The sequence below is a fragment of the Pygocentrus nattereri genome, chromosome 12, assembly GCF_015220715.1.
Source record: "Pygocentrus nattereri isolate fPygNat1 chromosome 12, fPygNat1.pri, whole genome shotgun sequence".
NCBI classification, from domain to species: Eukaryota; Metazoa; Chordata; class Actinopteri; order Characiformes; family Serrasalmidae; genus Pygocentrus; species Pygocentrus nattereri.
In genome coordinates this window covers 13,731,719-13,752,343 of record NC_051222.1, presented here as the reverse complement: position 1 = coordinate 13,752,343, position 20,625 = coordinate 13,731,719, and the positions used below count along the sequence as shown (strand labels likewise).

Sequence of the window (20,625 nt, the reverse complement as noted above, 5' to 3'; positions counted from 1 at the left end):
TAGAACTACAATTGTATTCCAAAACTTACTAATGCTACAATATATAAAGCTGTTAGTGACAGAATGTCACAGCTCCTAACCTTGCAAATATAAACCTCCCTTATTTGTAATGAAAATGTATAAAACTTGTGCTGAAAAGGGGAACTGTATTTCTATGGGTGTTCAAAAACCAAAGAGGACAGAGCACTGAAGTTCACTGACATATAAGTAGTCAATCTCTAATCTTAAATATGTTAAGATATGAAAACCAGGCTTAAAAGCCTAAGCAATAGATCTAACTGAATATGTCCGTGTCTTACAATCTTATCTAAATAATGCATTGATTACCATCATAAAATAAAAAATTCTGCTACCTAGTTCCGCATATCCCAGATAAGAAAACACTGTTACGGATTACATATGACTTTTATTCTGGGTGCTCTAGCACAGCAATTGAATTACAACATTTTACAGTACTATAGCAATTAAATCATCTCATATAACATTCAAAAAAGAATATCAAAGAGCTGGATATGTGTTGTGGAGTAGGCCTGATTGTATCACCTCAAAGACCCTCCAAAAATGCAGGAGTGGGCCTTTAAGGCTTCTTTAATATTACATCAGCCTAACGGCCTCCCACAGGGGGCATCATTCTGTTCTAATGTGGGTGGAACATGATAGTTTCCATGGAAACACATTTATAGGCTAGAACCCGCAGTGTGTAAATAACATTTGATATTTTTAGCTTTCACTTTGAAGATGCTTATTCCTACGCACGCAAACTGTACAGGGCTGGTCGATTTCCAGCAGGAATTCTGCAAAATGTAAATGGATTTAAACGCTAACATGGAGGATTCTTTATGTTATAATCCTGAATAGGCAGCAAACACTGAGCAAAAACACCGTACATAAGAGCTCACTAAACACAAAACTCTGCAAAACAGCCCCTGCACTCTACAACTGGTCTGTGTATTATTCTAAATGGGTCGATGACCTGAAACTGATTAAAAGTTAAGCAATGTATGAATTTCAGACAAAAAATGAATGTTCTTGTTATGAAGTAGCTATGCTTTAGCATCAGTATATCAGAATAGAGGATATTAGGTATGATTTCTGAACATAAATAGACCTATTATAGACCTGCCAGTTCTTCCCCCCAACTTCACAGATGATATTTTTAAAAATGTATGAAAATGGTGTGAAATCAAATGTATTCTTTCTTTTATTTTCAGCCTGTAAAACATGATGGAAAACAGGCGGCTGGGTGAAAGTCTGACTTCTGGCACTGAAGGAAGGAGTTAAGAGCATGTTTTCCTCCTAAAATCCACATCCATCACTCCCTAGCTCTGAATGTAAAGAAAAAAACCAACAACAACAGTAATTTGGCTGAATATTAACACACAAGCTCAAAGAGATTCTTTACAGTTGCACTGACACGTTAAGGGTGAAGCTACACTTCACTCACAGTGGATTAGAACAGCAGCAGACCTCTTTGGGAAAAGAGGGGGGGGCATCTAAAGGCTTGCGCATTTAAGATTCATTAACGGCAATTGAAGCAAAAAAAAGGTATCAAATCTTTGAACGAAGGCTTTAAATTTAAAGTTCCTAACTCGCGGCTAAAACGCATTAGCCTAATGAAGCAAGCAAAGCGAAAACGGTTCATATGCTGAGCGACATCATAAGCAGAAGCACGCCATGCTGCAGACTCCACCCCTTCATGTTACCATGGCAAGAGGCTACGTCACTGCCAAGAAAATCTTCACTGTATAAAAGTGTTGAGCCCTCAAACGGCCGCGGAGCTTGGATGCGTGTCCGGGTGGCGTGACACGTGTGGGCAGGACACCTCCAGGGGGAACCCCAAAAAAAGCCAACGGGATTTCTTTTTAAAACTGTGTGACTTTTCTAATTTATTTTCAAAGGTAGTTTGGATCTGAGCACTTAAGTTCTCGTTTCATTAACCCCCTAAAAGAAGCAAGATGGGACGCGGAGTAAGTGCGCGCTTACTATTCTTACTTGGTGTGTTTTGGTAAATACGGGTTCTCGTCTTAACTTGGCGAGGAGCGGTCGAGCACATGCTTCGCTGTTCGCTAAACCGATGCGGGAACAAATCTTCAGATAACTCCGACGCACACACACGACTTCCGCACATTTCTCTCTCGGCGGTGTCGTGGAGACTCGTAGATTTGACGGTGTAGTTGGGCTCATGAGGTATAAAAGCAACAGGTTGTGGTGTTGGAGTGAACGGACGGGCGTGTTTCTCGCCCTAAAGACCTTCACAGCTAGTTCGCTGGAGATCGCAGGAACGTAGGAGCCCGTGAAACTTGACGGAGATGGCCGCAGCTGGAGCTGTGGCCTGCTTCACCATGTGTTGGAGGAAAATGTGGTCTTGTGACTATTCGAGAGCTATTCAGGAGCTCCGAGCCTTCCGGAGAGGAAAGTGTGTCCCCTCTCTCTAAACGTGGCGCTTCATCTTTTCCTGGACACTTTCCACTCGTCTAAATGTCTCGAGCGCGTCGTGAACGCGGTGAGCGGAAATTTCCCGAAGACCGCGTCTTGCTTCATTGAGCGTTTCACCCGCCGCGCTGTTGAACGTGATTGTGTTCTAATGTCGCCTGACTGAGGCCGATTGTGCAACAGTGTGGGCAGCCCACTGTGTAGAGCGGGTAAATATAACCTGCCATTTTAAGCTCGCCGTGGACGAGCGCGTCATTTTCTCGTGTCTGTTGCGATATGCGAGCACTCACTAACGTGGGAGATGCACTGGGGCCTTCTGGTCTCCTCCTCCTCTCCCAACCCCCCTTTCTCTCAACGCCTGATCTCGCCAGTGGGCTAGAAGTCGTAGTTCACTAAGATCCTGACAGAAATGATGTATAATTCTGGTCACTGGTTTTCAGGCTTCCTCTCATCTTCCACGAGGGAAACGTGGCTCTTGGCTGGTTTTTCCCGCGTGCTCGTGTGTTTTCTTTTCTGTGGGAATGGTATGACTGTAACAGTGGCTCATTGAATGGCGGCGGGCGTGTCCATATGTCCTGCATGTCACAGCATTGCGTAGAAGCAGCACCACTCCCCGCTGAGAAGGAGTGCAGCGGCAGCAAAGAAATAAAACATGCATTTACAGCCGGAGCCATCTTTGTGTTGTGGAGGGGCAGTCTAGCGTTCGGAGATTGCGTCTGGTTTGGGGCACTGAACAACGCCCCCCACCCTCCACACGCACACTCCCTGCCTTTACAACCCCCCACTGCCATAAGACAGATGCCTTTCCTCTCCAGCGCACATCATGATGTGGTGTTTCAGGCATCTGTTGTTGAGAAGCTGTGCGTGTGAGGGGGTGGGGAGCTGAAGCCACGGTTAATACCACAGAAAAGCTCGACAACTGAATGCAAAAGCATTTTAAGGGCACGTCTAAGTAACTCTGCTCTAGGTGTTTGCTCTTTATACATTGGGTTCTCTTTCCATTTCATAAGTGTGCATGGCTCAGTGTTGATAACAGGTGTTGGGTCTCAGCTGTGTTCCCTCATACCCCCACCCTCTGTGTGTGTGTGTGTGTGTGTGTGTGTGTGTGTGTGTGTGTGCGCGCGTGCAGAGCTAAGGCTGTCGTGTCCCCTCCAAAGGATTTAACATTCTTTCCGTTTAGCAGTCACTACTTGTTAGTGAGCCCTTTTGTCACTTGCGATCCCATCTCTTCAACCACGATGAGAGCACTGGCCCCCTCCTCTAAATGCAGAGGCTGACTTGGTACCCCTTTTCCTTTTTTGGTGCTCGGCCTAGAGCAGATACCACGAGGTATGAGCGTCTCCGCACTTGATGCTGCTCTGTGGGTGTTGGTACATAGTACTGTGAAACTTCAAGATAAACACGTTTTCATCAGAGCTTTATTTGTACTATGAACAAGATTTGCCCCCTTTCCCCCTGGCTGTTCAGTGGCCAGCTATTAAAATGAAGAATATTTGGTTTCGCACGTGAATGCACCCTTTCAAATATCTAGAGGTGTGACTCTAGCGCCCATGGCGACAGGGCCAAGTCCCAGTATTGGGGAAGTGATATGAATTGCTTGTATGCAATGTTTTGGTTTGGCACGCATACAGCAGACAGAAAAAGGGGAAAGAAAAAGCTCACATGCAACGCTTCGACTGTTAAATCGGTGCTTTAGCAGATTATCTCCAGATGCCTTCTGTACATGTGACTTTCAGATTTTCTTCTTTCGAAGGCTTTGTTTAATGCTAGTGCAGTCTTTTGCTGTATTTTATCAACAAAAGTCAAATTTCATTGCATTTTGTCTGTGTACTGTTTTTTTTTATTTATTATTTATTACTGTATTTATTTTATTGAAGTACTGTAGGGCAATATTATCACTTATGTGTTCTCATCTTCACTTTAATTTGACCTGCGTCTCTTCACTGTCATGGTTCCTAAAGAAGATGATGTTGATGTTAATCTGCCCAGTTAAGCATGCAGTAGGACCTCTGGTAGAGGGGGCATGGAAATGAGTTTTCCCTCTAGGAATGCTATTGCACTTTTTTTATTTTTTGCCCCGTCACTGCTCCTTCCATCCTATGTTGTGTTTGTATACACATTCATAGCAGATGATAAGGGGTACAACAGATTTGTGCTTTAAAGTTACAGGAATGTTTTTTTTTTTTTTTTTCTTTTCTTCATTTACATGTGAAATTCTAGTCAGAAACTTGTGAACTGTGTCAGCAAATATAGAAAAACGTGACGCTCTTTAAAAGGGTCTTTGGAGAGCCTCACCTCAATTTCCTGGCAGTGGTGTTGCTCTAATGCGTAGAACCACCTTGCCGCCGCCACCGCATCTCTTTTGGAACAAGAGAACAAAAACGTGAAATAGCTTTCACCTAGCACGCGAATGCAAACGCTACACACTGCTTCAGAAATGGCACAGAATGTGCACAAATTGCATCTTCAGCACACGGTACAGGGCTTCTTAATAATTTAGCTAATTCAGCTAATTATTCATGAAATGTATCCAACTTGGATATTATCAGCATGACGCTGTACACAAAAACTCGCCTTGTCAGTGCACTATAAGTATACCTGACATTGGAACTGAATATGTTCTTTCTGTTGATGTTTCAGGGTTGAATTTAAAAGGATAAACCAATGCTCCAGACTTCAATGTTAGCAGTATTGAGTTTTTTCACCATTACTGAGCTGCTTTACAGGCCTTTGTGTAATAAATAAATATATAGACACATGATGTCTGGCTTATGTTTGAAAAAGAGATGGCTATTTTTAGAGATGTACCATCTGGTTCTCTATAGGCCAGTGATGGAAATATTTTCGTTTAATCTAGCTGATGCTAAACTGCTGATCTAATTTCGCTAGTGGCTCTGTAAGACTCCGAGATGGACTGTGTGCCACCCTCGCTGGAAGGAATCGCTGTAAAACTGGAACATGCAAATGCAAGTCTCTCTGAGGCTTTACATATCACCTTTGCAGAAATGTACATTAAAAAAAACATTGATAAAACACAGAAATGTACAGGAATGTAAGCAGTTGAGTACAAAAACATGGACCTAAACTTGTGTTACATTATTGGATTAGCTTGTTGCTATTAAATGAACAGATACAATAATGAATTGAGAAGCATCATTATTGCTGCTATATCATATAGTAAGGTAAAACCTTTCTTTGGTTTAAAGAGTAGCTATACCCTAAGACTATTTTAACAGCAAAAATGCACTGCTCTGTAATAATAAAATATACCAACCTGGAACCCATTTCCAAACTGTAAAAATATCATTTTTATCGTGGTCAGTTCCGCTTCTGCAGTGCACTTCTGGTTCAACTCTGCTATACACGCAAATGACATGTCCGTACTTAAGTTTGATGACGATGAAAATGTCAACCAACATCACCGCCCCCTGGTGATGCCCTACTCATGCTGCGCTTATAAATATGACGCCATAGGCGCTTGGAGCAAGATGACCACACTCATGTGCTGAGCTAAATACCCTGAGCGCCACCTCACAAGGTTGAGATGCCAGCTGTCTGTACCAGCTGTAAATCACCCAGTCAGTCTGAGCTTAGTTTGTTATAAAGAGTGATGTTCAACATATGACTAGGTAACCTGAAGGACCGAATAAGTGAGGAATTACGGAAAGCGACAAGGTTCTGGAAAGGTCAACATCGAATGGCCATTGTTGGCAACCTGTCATCCGTACAGCCTTTCTCAAACTTTTCACTTTCCATAGTTGGTATTGCTTGCTGTTGATTTTTGTTCAGTGAGTGGTTTGATTTATGAAGGGGAACAGGTCCGATGTAACACTTGTAAGTGCCATTAGCAGCCTGCAGAGAGGATTTGGGGCCACTGTAGCAATCCCTGGCTACCCTGCAACCTTGATGTCAAACTAAATGAAACTTGGTTTTCAAAGAAATTCTCTGTATTAGTTCAGAATTCAGTGCAACTAAGAAATCAGGACCTGGATTATATTGAATATGGACCTGCCGAACAGATAATTAGAAGCCAGCTGTCGCAGTTTTAGGGAATGTTCTGCCACTCGCTGCTAATCATTTCCTGACACCGTTAACTCTTCAGCGGCTTGAGTCAGTGGCTCATACCGTTAAGGCTCAAGACGCACTGCCTGATCAGAAACCAGAAAGATGGGAGATGGTAGTAGAGAGAAATGGCCTCCTAAGACGTCTCGGCTCCAAAAATGCCATTTGATTCCGTCTCTCTCCATATTTCCTGGTAGCTAACGTTAACTATAAAAACACAGCAGCCCAGCCTGTCCAGTTTCTCTTGCAGCCCCACCTCCAAATCCAAACATCACTGCAGTGCTCCTCTCTGCCTGCCCCACTTATTTTTGAGCAATTTTCAAACTATGCTAAGGGTGGAGTTAGCTAAAGATAGTGGGGTGGAGTTACTCTTTAAATTACTCCAGTGCTGGTAACAAGTGTAATCTCAATCAAAGCACACATGAGCTTAAGAGTTAAAGGCATCCTCTAAATATAAAAAGGTGTATTTTGTTTTTGTAATTTGGCAGAGACATGTCTATGATGAGTGATTCTGTCATGGTGCTAGTATTCTACAGCTTTATGGATCTTAACTAATGAGTAGAAAGCTGTAAAGTGAAGACTTGTCAGAATGATGAACAACGCTGTGAACGATTCTATAATGAATATGAGAAGGTGTGCTCAAATCTTGAGGAAGAATTGGAGATGCTAAAATGCCCCTGGGTGTGAATGTGCATGAGTCTGTCTGTCTGTCTGTCTGTCTGCCCTGTAATGGACTGGCGACCTGTCCATGGTATTTTGTGCCTTCTGCCCAATGTCCGTTGGGATAGGTGGCCCCGGAGTATAAGTGGCGGAGCAATACCTATATTTGATATTTCTAATTTACATATGTCAAAGCTGCTGTATAAACATTTTAAAATATTTATTTATATGTACAGGTTTAGAAATGCAGAAAAATAAATGAATGAAAAAATATTTTAAGATATTTTATTGACCGACAAATACGTCATTACATATTTGTCCATATTTGTTTTTCAGTACTGATGTTTCTGATATTGTGCATCACTAGTTCTTGATTTTCAAAAAATATATATATATACATTGTAAAAAGAATACCATGTTAAAGTGCTTTCAGATGTCTAGCTTATAATATTTCAGACTAATATTCCAGTTATTATTGAGTAAAATTACTAATATGACAAATGATTGAGTGAAAGTCCTGTTAAATGGCTGGTTTTACATACAGTGAACCTTTCCTTCAAATATGCTTGTGCAACACTTCGTACCTTTCTGTGTGATGACTCTGACTCTGTAATGGAGGTTGCCACTGATATAAACACTGGAGTTTTTTTTTTTTTTTAAATGGTATTCAAATATATGTATTCTATGTGCATATTAATACAAACTTGATGCAAAATTTCTCTCATTTTTGTAGCAGTCTAATAATTACCCTTTTACTCTGCTTTGCTTCTAATTGCTTTTTTATTTTGGAATTGGTGCCAGTTTTAGGAAAAGCTGCTAATAATCATGGGGAAAAAGTTTAACTGTGATTGTTTGGTGTATCACAGGAAGGTCGGGAGCAATATGAGCTGGCGGCCACCTCAGAACAGGGGGGCAAGAAATCCAAGTCAAAGGGCAGAAAGGACAAGGATAAAGATATGGATGAACTCAAAAAGGAAGTTGACTTGGTGAGTCAATCTGGAAATTAAACAAAACTGCTGACAAGAAATGTGTGACATTTTAGTACTAAGTTCCAATTATAATGCTCCCTAGGATGATCACAAGTTGACGCTGGAAGAACTCAACAGGAAGTATGGCACTGATCTAACAAGGGTAAGCTTTATTAATTCCACTTAACAAATCAAAAGTAAAAAATAGGCACTACCTTTTGTTGGCTCTTTTTGAGGGCTTGCAAACCATGGCAGAATATAGTTTTTGTATTCACTTTAATATGATTTACATAATATGGTGAATTTCTGGTTCACATATATCTACGTCTACCGCCAGGGACTGACTACTGCTCGTGCAAAGGAGATCCTTGCACGTGATGGACCCAATGCTCTGACGCCCCCTCCCACGACCCCAGAATGGGTGAAATTCTGCAAACAGCTCTTTGGTGGCTTTTCTACTCTACTGTGGATTGGAGCTTTACTTTGTTTCTTGGCTTATGGAATTCTAGCAGCCTCAGAAGATGAACCAGCAAATGATAATGTAAGAAAAAGATTTTATTAGATTGGAGATCTGTTATGTGAAGGTTGTCACTGGTCAGTAGCAGGTTCCTTTAACCTCTGTTTCATTGTCCTACAGTTGTACCTGGGTATTGTGCTGTCTGCAGTGGTGATGATCACTGGGTGCTTCTCCTACTATCAAGAGGCTAAAAGCTCAAAGATCATGGATTCCTTCAAGAACCTTGTCCCTCAGGTACATGTTGTTGTCCTTATATTAAGACTCTCCTTTCCTGTTATAAACCAAATGTGCTGTTACTAATTGTTCTGATTTGTTCATTAGCAAGCCTTGGTTGTTCGTGATGGTGAGAAGATGAGCATAAATGCTGAAGATGTAGTTGTTGGGGATCTTGTGGAGGTTAAGGGAGGAGACCGCATTCCTGCTGATTTGCGTATTATTTCTGCTCATGGATGCAAGGTGAACATATGTGAACACACTAATAATAGTATTGACTTCCTCAGAACCAAAACCTTCTCATCTGTAATGACTCATTTGATGTCCTCTTCTTTTTAGGTGGATAACTCCTCCCTGACTGGTGAATCTGAGCCCCAGACACGAACACCTGACTTCTCCAATGAAAATCCCCTAGAGACAAGGAACATTGCCTTTTTTTCCACCAACTGTGTTGAAGGTACATAGCTCAAGTTCTGAGCTGTTCAGGTATCCAGTACAGTCATTCAACAAATATGTTCAATACTCAATGCCTGAGAATGGTTTGTATTTATTTATTTATTTTTCTTAGGTACTGCTAGAGGTATTGTCATCAACACTGGTGATCGCACAGTCATGGGCCGTATTGCTACTCTTGCCTCTGGTCTTGAAGTTGGCCGAACCCCCATTTCTATAGAAATTGAGCACTTTATCCACATTATCACTGGTGTGGCTGTTTTCCTGGGTGTGTCCTTCTTTATTCTTTCCCTGATTCTTGGGTACAGCTGGTTGGAGGCAGTCATCTTCCTCATCGGTATCATTGTTGCTAATGTGCCAGAAGGTCTCTTGGCTACTGTAACTGTGAGTACCAGGTTGAAGAATATAAAAGAATATTGTAGAGACTATATAGCAAATGAATTGTCTAAGCTTGCATCTGTCGGAGTGCTAACCAATCTCTTGTCCATGTATATAGGTGTGCCTGACTTTAACTGCCAAACGTATGGCAAAGAAGAACTGCCTTGTGAAGAATCTTGAAGCTGTTGAGACCCTTGGCTCCACCTCAACCATCTGTTCAGACAAGACCGGAACCCTGACCCAGAACCGTATGACTGTAGCTCACATGTGGTTTGACAACCAGATTCATGAAGCCGACACCACAGAGAACCAGAGTGGAACCTCTTTTGACAGAAGCTCTGCCACTTGGGCTGGTCTGGCTCGAATTGCAGGCCTGTGCAACCGTGCTGTCTTCCTTGCTGACCAAGACAACGTTCCAATTCTCAAGGTACTTGTTCACATTCATATGCACTCAGCTGCTTTGAAGTGAGATGCATTTGGTTTTATACATGGTATTTGAACACAGATGCCAGTCATTACTGCACCTCTCTAAGGTTGTTTACTGACTGCTAAGACTTGTTTTTCTGCTCATGTTCCAGTGTGATTTTGGTCTTTGCCTCCAGGGAATCTTTGTGCCCTTTGCTCCCAAGAGCTTCTTAGTAGTACTTAGTCTCCCTGTAAACACCCTTTCTGCCTTCTCATGTCAGTAGTTTGTGAATCACTGCCATGTTTTAGCTGTACCAATCAAGTTCACTTTTAAGAAGTAGTTGGTAACTTACCGTTATGCAAGTGTTATTTGTGTAAGTGTACTGAATTGGAAGGATTGCCCTTTAACAGCTGTGATGCAAAACTATAATGAGCTTTATGGAAGCAAATGTACTGTAATACTAAAACACTGAAATGAAATGCTTAATTGCTCTTTTCCACAGAGGGATACAGCTGGTGATGCCTCAGAGTCTGCCCTACTGAAGTGTATTGAGCTCTGCTGTGGTTCAGTGAAGGACATGAGAAACAAATACACAAAGATTGCTGAGATCCCCTTCAACTCCACCAACAAATACCAGGTAACTTGATTTACTCACTTTATAACTTATGTGCTATGTGGTCTTCCTGCTGTTACTGATTTTGCTGATGACTTGTGTGGCTTTTCTCCATTAGTTGTCCATCCACAAGAACACCAACGAAGGAGAGAGCAAGCACTTGCTAGTAATGAAAGGAGCTCCTGAGAGGATCCTTGACCGGTGCTCAACTATTATGCTTCAGGGAAAAGAACAGCCCCTAGATGATGAGATGAAGGATGCTTTCCAGAATGCTTACTTGGAACTGGGTGGCCTAGGAGAGCGAGTGCTGGGTAAGACCTGTTTGCAATTGCTGCAGTAATAAATCGACTTAAGTAGAGGTGGTCCTATTGTGCATTATCAGTACCTCAGGATGACCGAACAACTGCACATTTTGTTAGAGAGCAAATTTTTTTTTTTTTTTTGTAGGTTTCTGTCACTACAGCCTTCCTGATGATCAGTACCCTGAGGACTTCCAGTTTGACACAGACGATGTGAACTTTCCAACTGAGAACTTGTGCTTTGTTGGCCTCATGTCTATGATTGATCCACCACGTGCTGCTGTGCCTGATGCTGTTGGCAAGTGCAGAAGTGCTGGAATCAAGGTAAAACACCATTACCCAAATATTCTAATTGTAATGTTCTTAATCTGGGAAAGCCTTCAGAGTTTCACAGCCTATACTGTCTTCCAGGTTATCATGGTCACTGGTGATCATCCAATTACAGCAAAGGCCATTGCTAAGGGTGTGGGTATCATCTCTGAGGGCAACGAGACTGTAGAGGACATTGCTGCTCGTTTGAACATTCCTATCAATGAAGTCAACCCCAGGTAATAGGATGTTCTTGTATTTTGAGATTTATATGCAGTTTATAGTGTTAGAATTACATCCATGTGAACTCTCCTTGACTTTATTTCCAGAGATGCCAAGGCTTGTGTGGTCCATGGTGGTGATTTGAAGGACCTGACCCCTGAACAACTGGATGATGTCTTGAAACATCACACGGAGATTGTGTTTGCAAGAACATCTCCCCAACAAAAGCTGATTATTGTTGAAGGCTGTCAGCGCCAGGTAACCACTTGATCTCTGATCCATTGAACTGTGGGGTGAAAGTTATGCATGAAAAAAAAAAAAAATGGAAAACTGTACAAGGGTCACATTTACTCTTCATTTTAACAGGGTGCCATTGTGGCTGTGACTGGTGATGGAGTGAATGATTCTCCTGCACTAAAGAAGGCTGACATTGGTGTAGCTATGGGTATTGCTGGATCTGATGTCTCCAAACAAGCTGCTGACATGATCCTCCTGGATGACAACTTTGCCTCAATTGTTACTGGAGTGGAGGAAGGTGAAGACACTTTAGAAATAGAATGAACCTTGGTTCAGTTGCCCCGTGTGGTTGTGACAATTGAATATAAATTTATTGTTCTTCTTTCAGGCCGCCTAATCTTTGACAACTTGAAGAAATCAATTGCGTACACCTTGACGAGTAACATTCCTGAGATCACTCCTTTCCTCTTCTTTATTATTGCAAATATCCCTCTTCCTCTGGGCACAGTCACCATCCTCTGTATTGATCTTGGCACGGACATGGTAAGCATAATTCCTGAGAACTCATTTCTGTCAGTAGTTTTGTGAATTTAGCTAAATGTACATTAAACGTTACTTTAAACCTTCAGGTTCCTGCTATCTCCTTGGCTTATGAAGCTGCTGAGAGTGACATTATGAAGAGGCAGCCCAGAAACCCCAAAACAGACAAGCTAGTAAATGAAAGGCTGATTAGCATGGCCTATGGACAGATTGGTAAGTACTTCCGTCACTTCACTGAAGGAAACCCTAGACATCCTATTTTACATATACATTTGTGAATAATACACAGAAGCAAGGATTTGACAATTGTCAGGAGAGACTTTTAGAGAGCAAGGTTTAACAAAATGGGTGTAATTTGTGTGAGGGTTGCTGAATTTTAGTGCTGCTGAGTTTTGTTTGTATTCTTCAGTGTTCTTTCTTTCTTTCTTTCTTTCTTTCTTTCTTTGGGTTATAAAAGGTTGCTTCTTTCATTGGTTTTTGTGCTGTAATAATTCGTAATAATATATTCCTTTTCACTCTGATGCATTCTTGGAGTAGGGCTGGACGATATAATGACTTTATAAAATATAAAAATCAAAAAGTTGTTGAACATTTCTTATACACCATTCTCATGGGAGAACACTATCTTTCGAAGCTGGCTGTTTTTTAGCAGCTGGCTTACTTGAAGCAGCGCTCTGTCACTCGCACAGCACAGTCAAATTGATGATACTGTAGCTCAAACAAGACACAGAAGCACCGCTTTCAGTTTAAACATAGCTAAATGACGACTCTGTCTGACGTAAGATATATTGCGGTTCACCCCTCAAATTACTGTAGAGAAACCCAGACATCTGCTAGCTAGTGCTTGAATACTGTGATCTGCTCTGACACGGATGTGGTAGGAGTGATGGCAGTAAGGCAGTGTGATCCATCACTGACCTACCGAGCCAGCTAATGTTTGCAGTTAGTACTAAGTTGGCATTGTTGAGAAACTAAAGTTTAGCTCTGTTGTTGGCCACTTGTTTAGCATCTGTAATGGGATAGCAGAGCACTCGGCACCCGACAGCCAAAAGTAACGTTTTCTTTCTTAAATTATGACTATTACAAAAAATACGACTTTTCCAGCTGATAAAAACAGCTCACCAGACACTGTCCCACTCCCTCATGATAGATTTGTGAAGTGTTCCACTGTTTGGTGAGTTTTGTCATGCTCTGACCATAAAGGATGGTTTAAAATTAGAGTAAAAATCAGCCTTCAAACTTGAGAGAAATAATGATTTGACGTTTATCACGATATGTATCGATATCAAATGATACGCATTTTATTTGTGATCACTTTTTTTTGGCCATCACCCAGCTCTAAACCAGAGTCAGTTTTTCTGCTGAAAATCATGTTAACTTGACTTCCTTTGACATCAGAACATGTGCTGACTTTGTTCCCGCTCACAGGTATGATTCAGGCCCTTGCTGGCTTCTTTACCTACTTTGTCATTCTGGCTGAGAATGGATTTTTGCCATCCGAATTACTGGGTATACGTGTGTTTTGGGATGACAAGCATATGAATGACCTGGAAGACAGCTACGGTCAGCAGTGGGTAAGTGTATAATTCTGGTGTTGTTGGGTTTCCACTGAGATTTGATTGCCAGCCTTCTTATGTCTATGTGTTTTTCAGACATATGAGCAGAGGAAGATTGTGGAGTTCACATGCCACACTGCTTTCTTTATCAGTATTGTAATTGTGCAATGGGCTGACTTGATTATCTGTAAGACCAGGAGGAATTCAGTCTTCCAGCAAGGGATGAAGTAAGTGGAGGATTCATGATTCTTCCTAGAAGAGGTTCCAAAATGTTCTCTTGGTAAATTGTCTGGCTTTAATGATTGTAATGTAACTTCTTGCCAATGCAGGAACAAAATTCTCATCTTTGGCCTGTTTGAGGAGACGGCCCTTGCCGCCTTTCTGTCCTACTGCCCAGGCATGGACGTTGCCCTCAGAATGTACCCCCTCAAGTAAGATGTTGCTAATAATAATAATAATAATAATAATAATAATAATAATAATAATAATAGTTGTGGTTGTTGCATATTTGTGTTCATTTACTTTTGAAGAGAATTGATATTGTTTGAAGTGGTTGTAATGGATTAAAATATAATATCTTTGTATTTTGTTCCTCTAGACCAAATTGGTGGTTCTGCGCATTCCCCTATTCACTTCTCATCTTTATTTATGATGAAATCCGGAAACTTATCATCCGGCGCAGTCCAGGAGGTAAGGAGGCTGTTGTCTTTCTACAGTAGTCTTTTTGTAATGAATGTAAAATGGTTGTATATTTGAGGGTTTTTTTGTACTACAGTTACATTCGTGATCACTAAAGAGGTGCATTCATGTTTTGTTGTAGGTTGGGTGGAGAGAGAGACCTACTACTAAAGCATCCAGACGACATCACACACATTTTTTGCATGGCTGTCTTGCTGCTTGGAATTTTAACCTCAGTAAATTGGATTTTTTTTTTTTTTATATATATATATATATATTTTAGGGAATGCTTGACACAAACACTGAGATCGTGAATCAAGACATTGCGTGCCTTGTTTCTGAAGCCGGACCAATTTTATACATGTTTTTAAAAGTGTAATGTTAATAAACTCTCAGTCAGGTCCCACATTTGGAGTCATTTGAATGTTCTGTTTTTGTTTTTGTGGGTTTATTTTTTTTTTTTTTTGTTTTTTTGTTTTTCTTTAACACATTTGGAACAAAATGAGATTGCCGTTGTTCTCTGGTACACTTGACACTGTCAGTTGACCAGGAGACTTGCTTCACATGGCATTAAAAAGTGATTAAACTCATTACACCTGCTCACTTCCACTTCAACTGAACAAGTGACCATTTCAGTGACCTTTCTGAGCCCATTTCTACAGCCTCAGTTTCTGAAAGGAGGGCAAAGCTGTTTTTATAAAGAGGAATTTGTTTAGTTGTGAGAGAGGACCCGTTTTTAAACAGCAAAATCAACAACCTGGAGGAGGAAAGCAGAACCCAATACTTCTGTCTGTTCCAGCATCGGTAAACAACTCCCACATAATTGTTGTAGAGCGTGATGAAATTTTTCATTCAAGCAGCATGGGATTGAGAGAAAGCATGTAGTTTAAGCCTGGATGAACATGGCTCCCTAGGAGTTAGGTCTGTTTCTGCTCAGTAGTCTTACACTGGCAGCAAAAGCTGCTCCGTCATGTTTTGAAGCTGAGGCTGTTGAAAATCCATGCTTTTCTGTTCTTTTTTTTTTTTTTTTAATTATTATTATTTTCTACATCATAACAATAATCCTGGCTATTCTTAAGGGAGTTTGACCCCGGCAACCAAATGTTTAGTTTCATGTAATTATGCAAGACATGCCATTAAAGCACCAGGGCACAAATGTTGTGTGTTTTTGAGAATCCTACACCTCTTACACCCTTGCTGAAAACTGTTTTTCCGTTGTATTACAAGGTTGTTCAATTTGTGTACAAGGTTTTAAATGAACTTTACCTTTTTTATCTTTTACATTTTCAATTAACATGCTCCAAAAATGACTGCCATCATTTTCAAAGTTTGAGCCAATAGCTATTCAACTAGCCAAATTTGCACCCCAGTTACTGGAAAATTTATAATGGCAAAATAAATCTGCAATTCATAAATGCCATTGAAACTGCATGAATATTGAGTTATGCTGATTTACAGTGTGGATTAGGCACCATTTTTGAATTCTCAGTTATGCTGTGTGTTAAGTTAAACTTTCTCACAGTGACCTATCAATTTAGTATTGCTCGTTTATTTGTTTTTCCTAGTGGATTTTGAGGGATCAGTATAGGCACCACAGCTCATTTACAGCTGGTCACTCGGCAGATTAAGCATGAAGCCATTTCCCGATTGCTTTTGCCTGAAGTATGAAACCAAGAAAGAGAAAATATGTGTAATTTGTATACAAAACCATGTATGTCGTGTGCATGATTTTGCATGACTTTCAGAGAACTATACATCTGAAATGCTGACTGATGCTGTTCCTGTATGACCTGGTCCTTTGACAAGGGCCTGGTGGCCCAGCATTCGTTAATTGTGGCGAGAGAATGCAGAACAAATTCTATCCCGACAGAATTTCTCCTTTATTACAGCAACTGGCTCCAGTGCTGAGTGACCTCATGAGCAGACAAGAGAAAATCGCTGACACCAGGTCACTTTTGGATGTCATCAATTTTGCCTAATTTGGGCTTGAACACTTCATGAAATGCAGGAAAAACGAGCTTGCCAATTGTTGTTGTCTGTTTATGACCTATTGGACATGTAAACCATTACTGTAAATGCATTCCCCATGTGAATGAAGACTGTTAATGAAACCAATAATAAAAAAAAAATTTAAAAACGCATAAAAAATCTTTTGTACCATGTCTCTTGAAAGTGCTGTTCGATCAGCTTTTTTGTCAGGCTGCTAGTTTCCCATGCGTCTTAAGCATTTTCAGGCCTGAGCTTTTATATTGTGTGCTAATGCTATTGTGTAGTACTGACAATAAATTACTAAACACTTTAGTTTGAGGAAAGAACATACATGAGCTACAATAGACAACTGCAAGATTTTAATTTTTTTTTTTTTTGGCATATAAATGATATATACTCGCCACCAATATTTTATTGTGAACTCATGTGCAAACATTATATGCAGAAAAATGTATTATGGTTTGGAAATGTATTTTTAAAACACTGAAATTCTGCTTGTACAACAGTTCCAAGCTTAGATGGGTGGAAAAACCCTCTGAAGGACACACTAGTCACTTATTTAAATTTCCAGTCAAAATGGCCATTACATCTTTTGCCCTTCCCCTTTCTTCCATCTAATAGTGTCTGAAATATCTCCTGAAAATTTAACTTGTAATTAATGGTTATTTGGAAATTAAATAAATAATGGATGGTCTCTGACTTTTACACTGTACAGCAAAGGGTTTCCTAGTTCAGCCAATCATATCAGACCTCATATGTTGTAAGCCAGTCATAGCAGCTAATCATTAGCCTAGCTAAAGACAGGATTTGGGCTAAAATCTAAAATTAGACCTTATTTATAATCTATACTATGCAGAAGTGTTAAACTGAGTGAATATATCCACATACCAAATTATGGTCAGTTTAGCTGGACGTGTGTTTTTTACTTGGTTGCTTGTTAATTCTAGCTAGCTAATTTTAGTTAGCTTTGGGTTTAAGTGAGGTAAAGAAATGGGGTTAGGCTAACACTAACATTAGCTAACTAGCTGACAAGCCAACTGGTTTAACCTCATTTCACTGCTGAGTGTGAGAGTATGAATGAACAACAGGGGCAGCAATACGGCTCTTTATATTATTTGTTTTGGGATTTCTTTTCAGTATCTGGAAACTGTAAGTTTGTCCTATATTTTTGTTTGCAGTAAGTTAACGTCAGTGAAAAGGACAAGGCTGAAATTGGCTTCCGATTGGCCAGATTCTTATTCAGATTTCCCACTGCATGGCACCATAATGTAACCGCTGCATCATTCAAGGTGGAATGGGAAAATTTAAACTGGAGAAAACTCCAGCTGCACTGCTGTGTCTCATCCATTTGTACCAGCACAACTCACTAACACCCCACCACCATGTCAGTGTTACTGTAGTGCTGAGAATGATCCACCTCCCAAATATTATCTGCTCTGAGGGTTCATGGGGGTCCTGACCACTGAGGAACTGAAGGGTAAAAGGGAACTAACAAAGTATGCAGAGAAGGACTATAGTCTGTAATTGTGGAACTACGAAGTGCACTTATATAGTAAGTGGACCTGCTAAAATATACATTGAGCACAGATGTTATGGTGGTCATAATGTTATGCTTGATCGGTGTATTTAAAGAGTAACTACAGCCCACTATTTTCAGCTAACTCCTAACTCCCCTGGCACAATTTGAAACACAATATGCGCTACAGTGTTTTAGGGATGGGGCTGCGAGCGAAACCGAGTGGCCTGGGCTGCTGTGTTTTTAGAGCTAGTGTATGTTAACTACCAGAAAATATGGAGAGTGACAGAATCAGATGGCACATTTCCAACTGAGAGATCTAATCAGGTTGATGATTTTTCTCCACCATCATGTGGATCAAGGTGTTCATGATCAGGCAGTGCGTCTTGAGCCTTAATAGTATGAAACACTGACTCTGAAGAGTTAACGCATTGCCAGAAAACCGCGACAACCAGCTTCTAATGATCTGTTCAGCTGGTCCATATTCAATATAACCCTCAATTTCTCGAAGTCCTGATTTCTCACTGAATTCTGAATGAATAAAGTGGATTTATATCAAGGTTCGCAGACTGCAGTGAGTGCTCATGCCCGAGACTTCCAGTTGTGAAGGGAAACGTGAATCGGACGCAACACTGGCAGCACTCTCAATGACTATTTTTCATATCACCAACTGAATTGTACAGTGTTAGAGCATATATTAGAGCATGTATAGGGCATATACAGTTCACAATTAAAATACTGAATCTGTATCACTTGTATGTGATTGACTTTGGATACATTTGCAAGCTTCTGTGTATGTAGGTGTGAAAAGTTGGAACATGCTGAGATCCTAATAAGAGAGCTGGAGAATATTAAATTTACAACTAATGTGACTCCAACCATCACAGTGCAGCCACTCTGTGACTGAGGCCTAAACACACAAGCAGAGACAAAGTCCAGCTTGCATGTGGCCTGAGCTATAATGTCAAAAGATTTCTTGTCTTATCAAGGCGATTATAAGTGCCAGACTCTAGGGGTTAGTATGACTGAATGGCAGTTATCAGATAAGCTCAATTACAGTGCAGGGAAATGTAGCCCTCAAAGGGGAAAACAGTGTCCACCAAAAATCCCATTGGCAAACAAGATCTCCGGTATATTTCCCACCAGTTCTGATTATTTACAGTTAATTGCCTGCTCAGCAGAGTCTTTGAAAACAACGTGCCAAAAAGGGTTCTCAGGAGCAAAACCACAGAAGAACTATTTATAGTTCCCTATAGAACCTTCCAATCGCTGGTTCTTTGAAGAGCCTCAATATGATGTAAAAGTTCTATTTCGACTTAAGGTTTTTCCTCAACCTCTAGATCCAAGTCAAGAACAATTTAGGAACCTCTATTTTTTAAGGGAAATTCCACCAATTATTCAACAGTTCTGCATCATTCAATTGTTTAGATGTATCAAGATCATTCACAGTTTAAAGTGGTGCACTTTATTCTGATCTCTTTACAGTGGTGGTAATATGAACTGGGCATTGCAAAGTCCACAGCACACTTACTTAAATTCAATCAATTGTTGTGTTTAATTTCACTAGCCACACCCAGGCATGATTACAACCTGTTGAATCTAAACATCACAAGTAGAACTTGTTTGGTAATGTGAAGTAGGTTCTCAAAAAGGTCTCAAAAAAACAGCAGTTGACATCACGTTCTACAGAGAATCAAACACAGAGGCAAAACAAAGTCACTGAAACCTACCAGTCTGGAAAGGAAAACTTGGAATAGTGGTGAACCAAAATTTTACCAAGAGCGCATCGACAACTAATCCAGGAGATCAGAAAGAACCCAGACGAACATCTAAAGAACTGCAGGCCTCACATGCCTCAGTCAGTTATGATTCTACAACTAGAAAGACACTAAGCAAAAAATCCATGGAAGTCTTGCAACATACAAACCATTGCTGACCAAAAAGAACACAAAGGCTCATCTTACATTTGTCAAAAAACATCTAGATGACCTCCAAGACTTTTGAGATAAAATTCTGTGGTCTGATGAGTCAAAGGTGGAACTTTTTGAAAGACATGGGTCCCATTATATCTGACATAAAGCTAACACCTCCATCCACCATAACAACATCATGCCATAGTCAAACATGGTGGTGGTAGTGTGATGGTCTGCTGCTGGTTTGCTTCTGCAGAGCCTGGACGACTTGTCACAACTGATGGAACCATGAATTGTGCTCTCTATCAGAGCTCTATGTCCACCCATCTGTTTATGACTTAAAGCTCAAGCACAGTTGTGCCATGAAGCAGGACAGTGATCAGAAGCACACAAGCAAGTCCACATCTAATGGCTCAAAAGAAACAAAAGTTTTTTTTTGTTTTTTTTTTGGAGTAGCAGAAAGAAGTCCTGACTTAAATTCCATTGAGATGCTGTGACAAGTCCTTAAATGGGCGGTTCATGCCCGAAAGCTCTCCAGTGTAGCTGAATCAAAACAATTCTGCAAGGGGGGAGTGGGCTAAAATTCCTCCACAGTGATGTAAAATAATCATCACAAGTTATTGTAAACATTTGACTGAAATGGTAAATTCAAAGGTTATCAGG

The 20,625-nt window shown here is 40.6% G+C and overlaps 1 protein-coding gene across 1 annotated transcript; it reads left to right on the top strand.

Annotated features, from left to right (window-relative positions):
- The first annotated feature begins 1,763 nt into the window (after nucleotides 1-1,763).
- LOC108429870 (sodium/potassium-transporting ATPase subunit alpha-1-like) lies at nucleotides 1,764-16,685 on the top strand. The gene is made up of 22 exons (XM_017701929.2): nucleotides 1,764-1,967; nucleotides 8,022-8,141; nucleotides 8,227-8,286; nucleotides 8,461-8,664; nucleotides 8,761-8,874; nucleotides 8,962-9,096; nucleotides 9,193-9,310; nucleotides 9,422-9,690; nucleotides 9,803-10,111; nucleotides 10,593-10,727; nucleotides 10,822-11,014; nucleotides 11,151-11,326; nucleotides 11,414-11,550; nucleotides 11,641-11,791; nucleotides 11,900-12,068; nucleotides 12,159-12,313; nucleotides 12,400-12,523; nucleotides 13,739-13,884; nucleotides 13,963-14,093; nucleotides 14,196-14,297; nucleotides 14,465-14,556; nucleotides 14,687-16,685. Exons 1-22 carry the CDS (start codon nucleotides 1,956-1,958, stop codon nucleotides 14,713-14,715), a joined length of 3,081 nt encoding a protein of 1,026 aa, XP_017557418.1. The 5' UTR covers nucleotides 1,764-1,955; the 3' UTR covers nucleotides 14,716-16,685.
- Nucleotides 16,686-20,625: the final 3,940 nt, after the last annotated feature.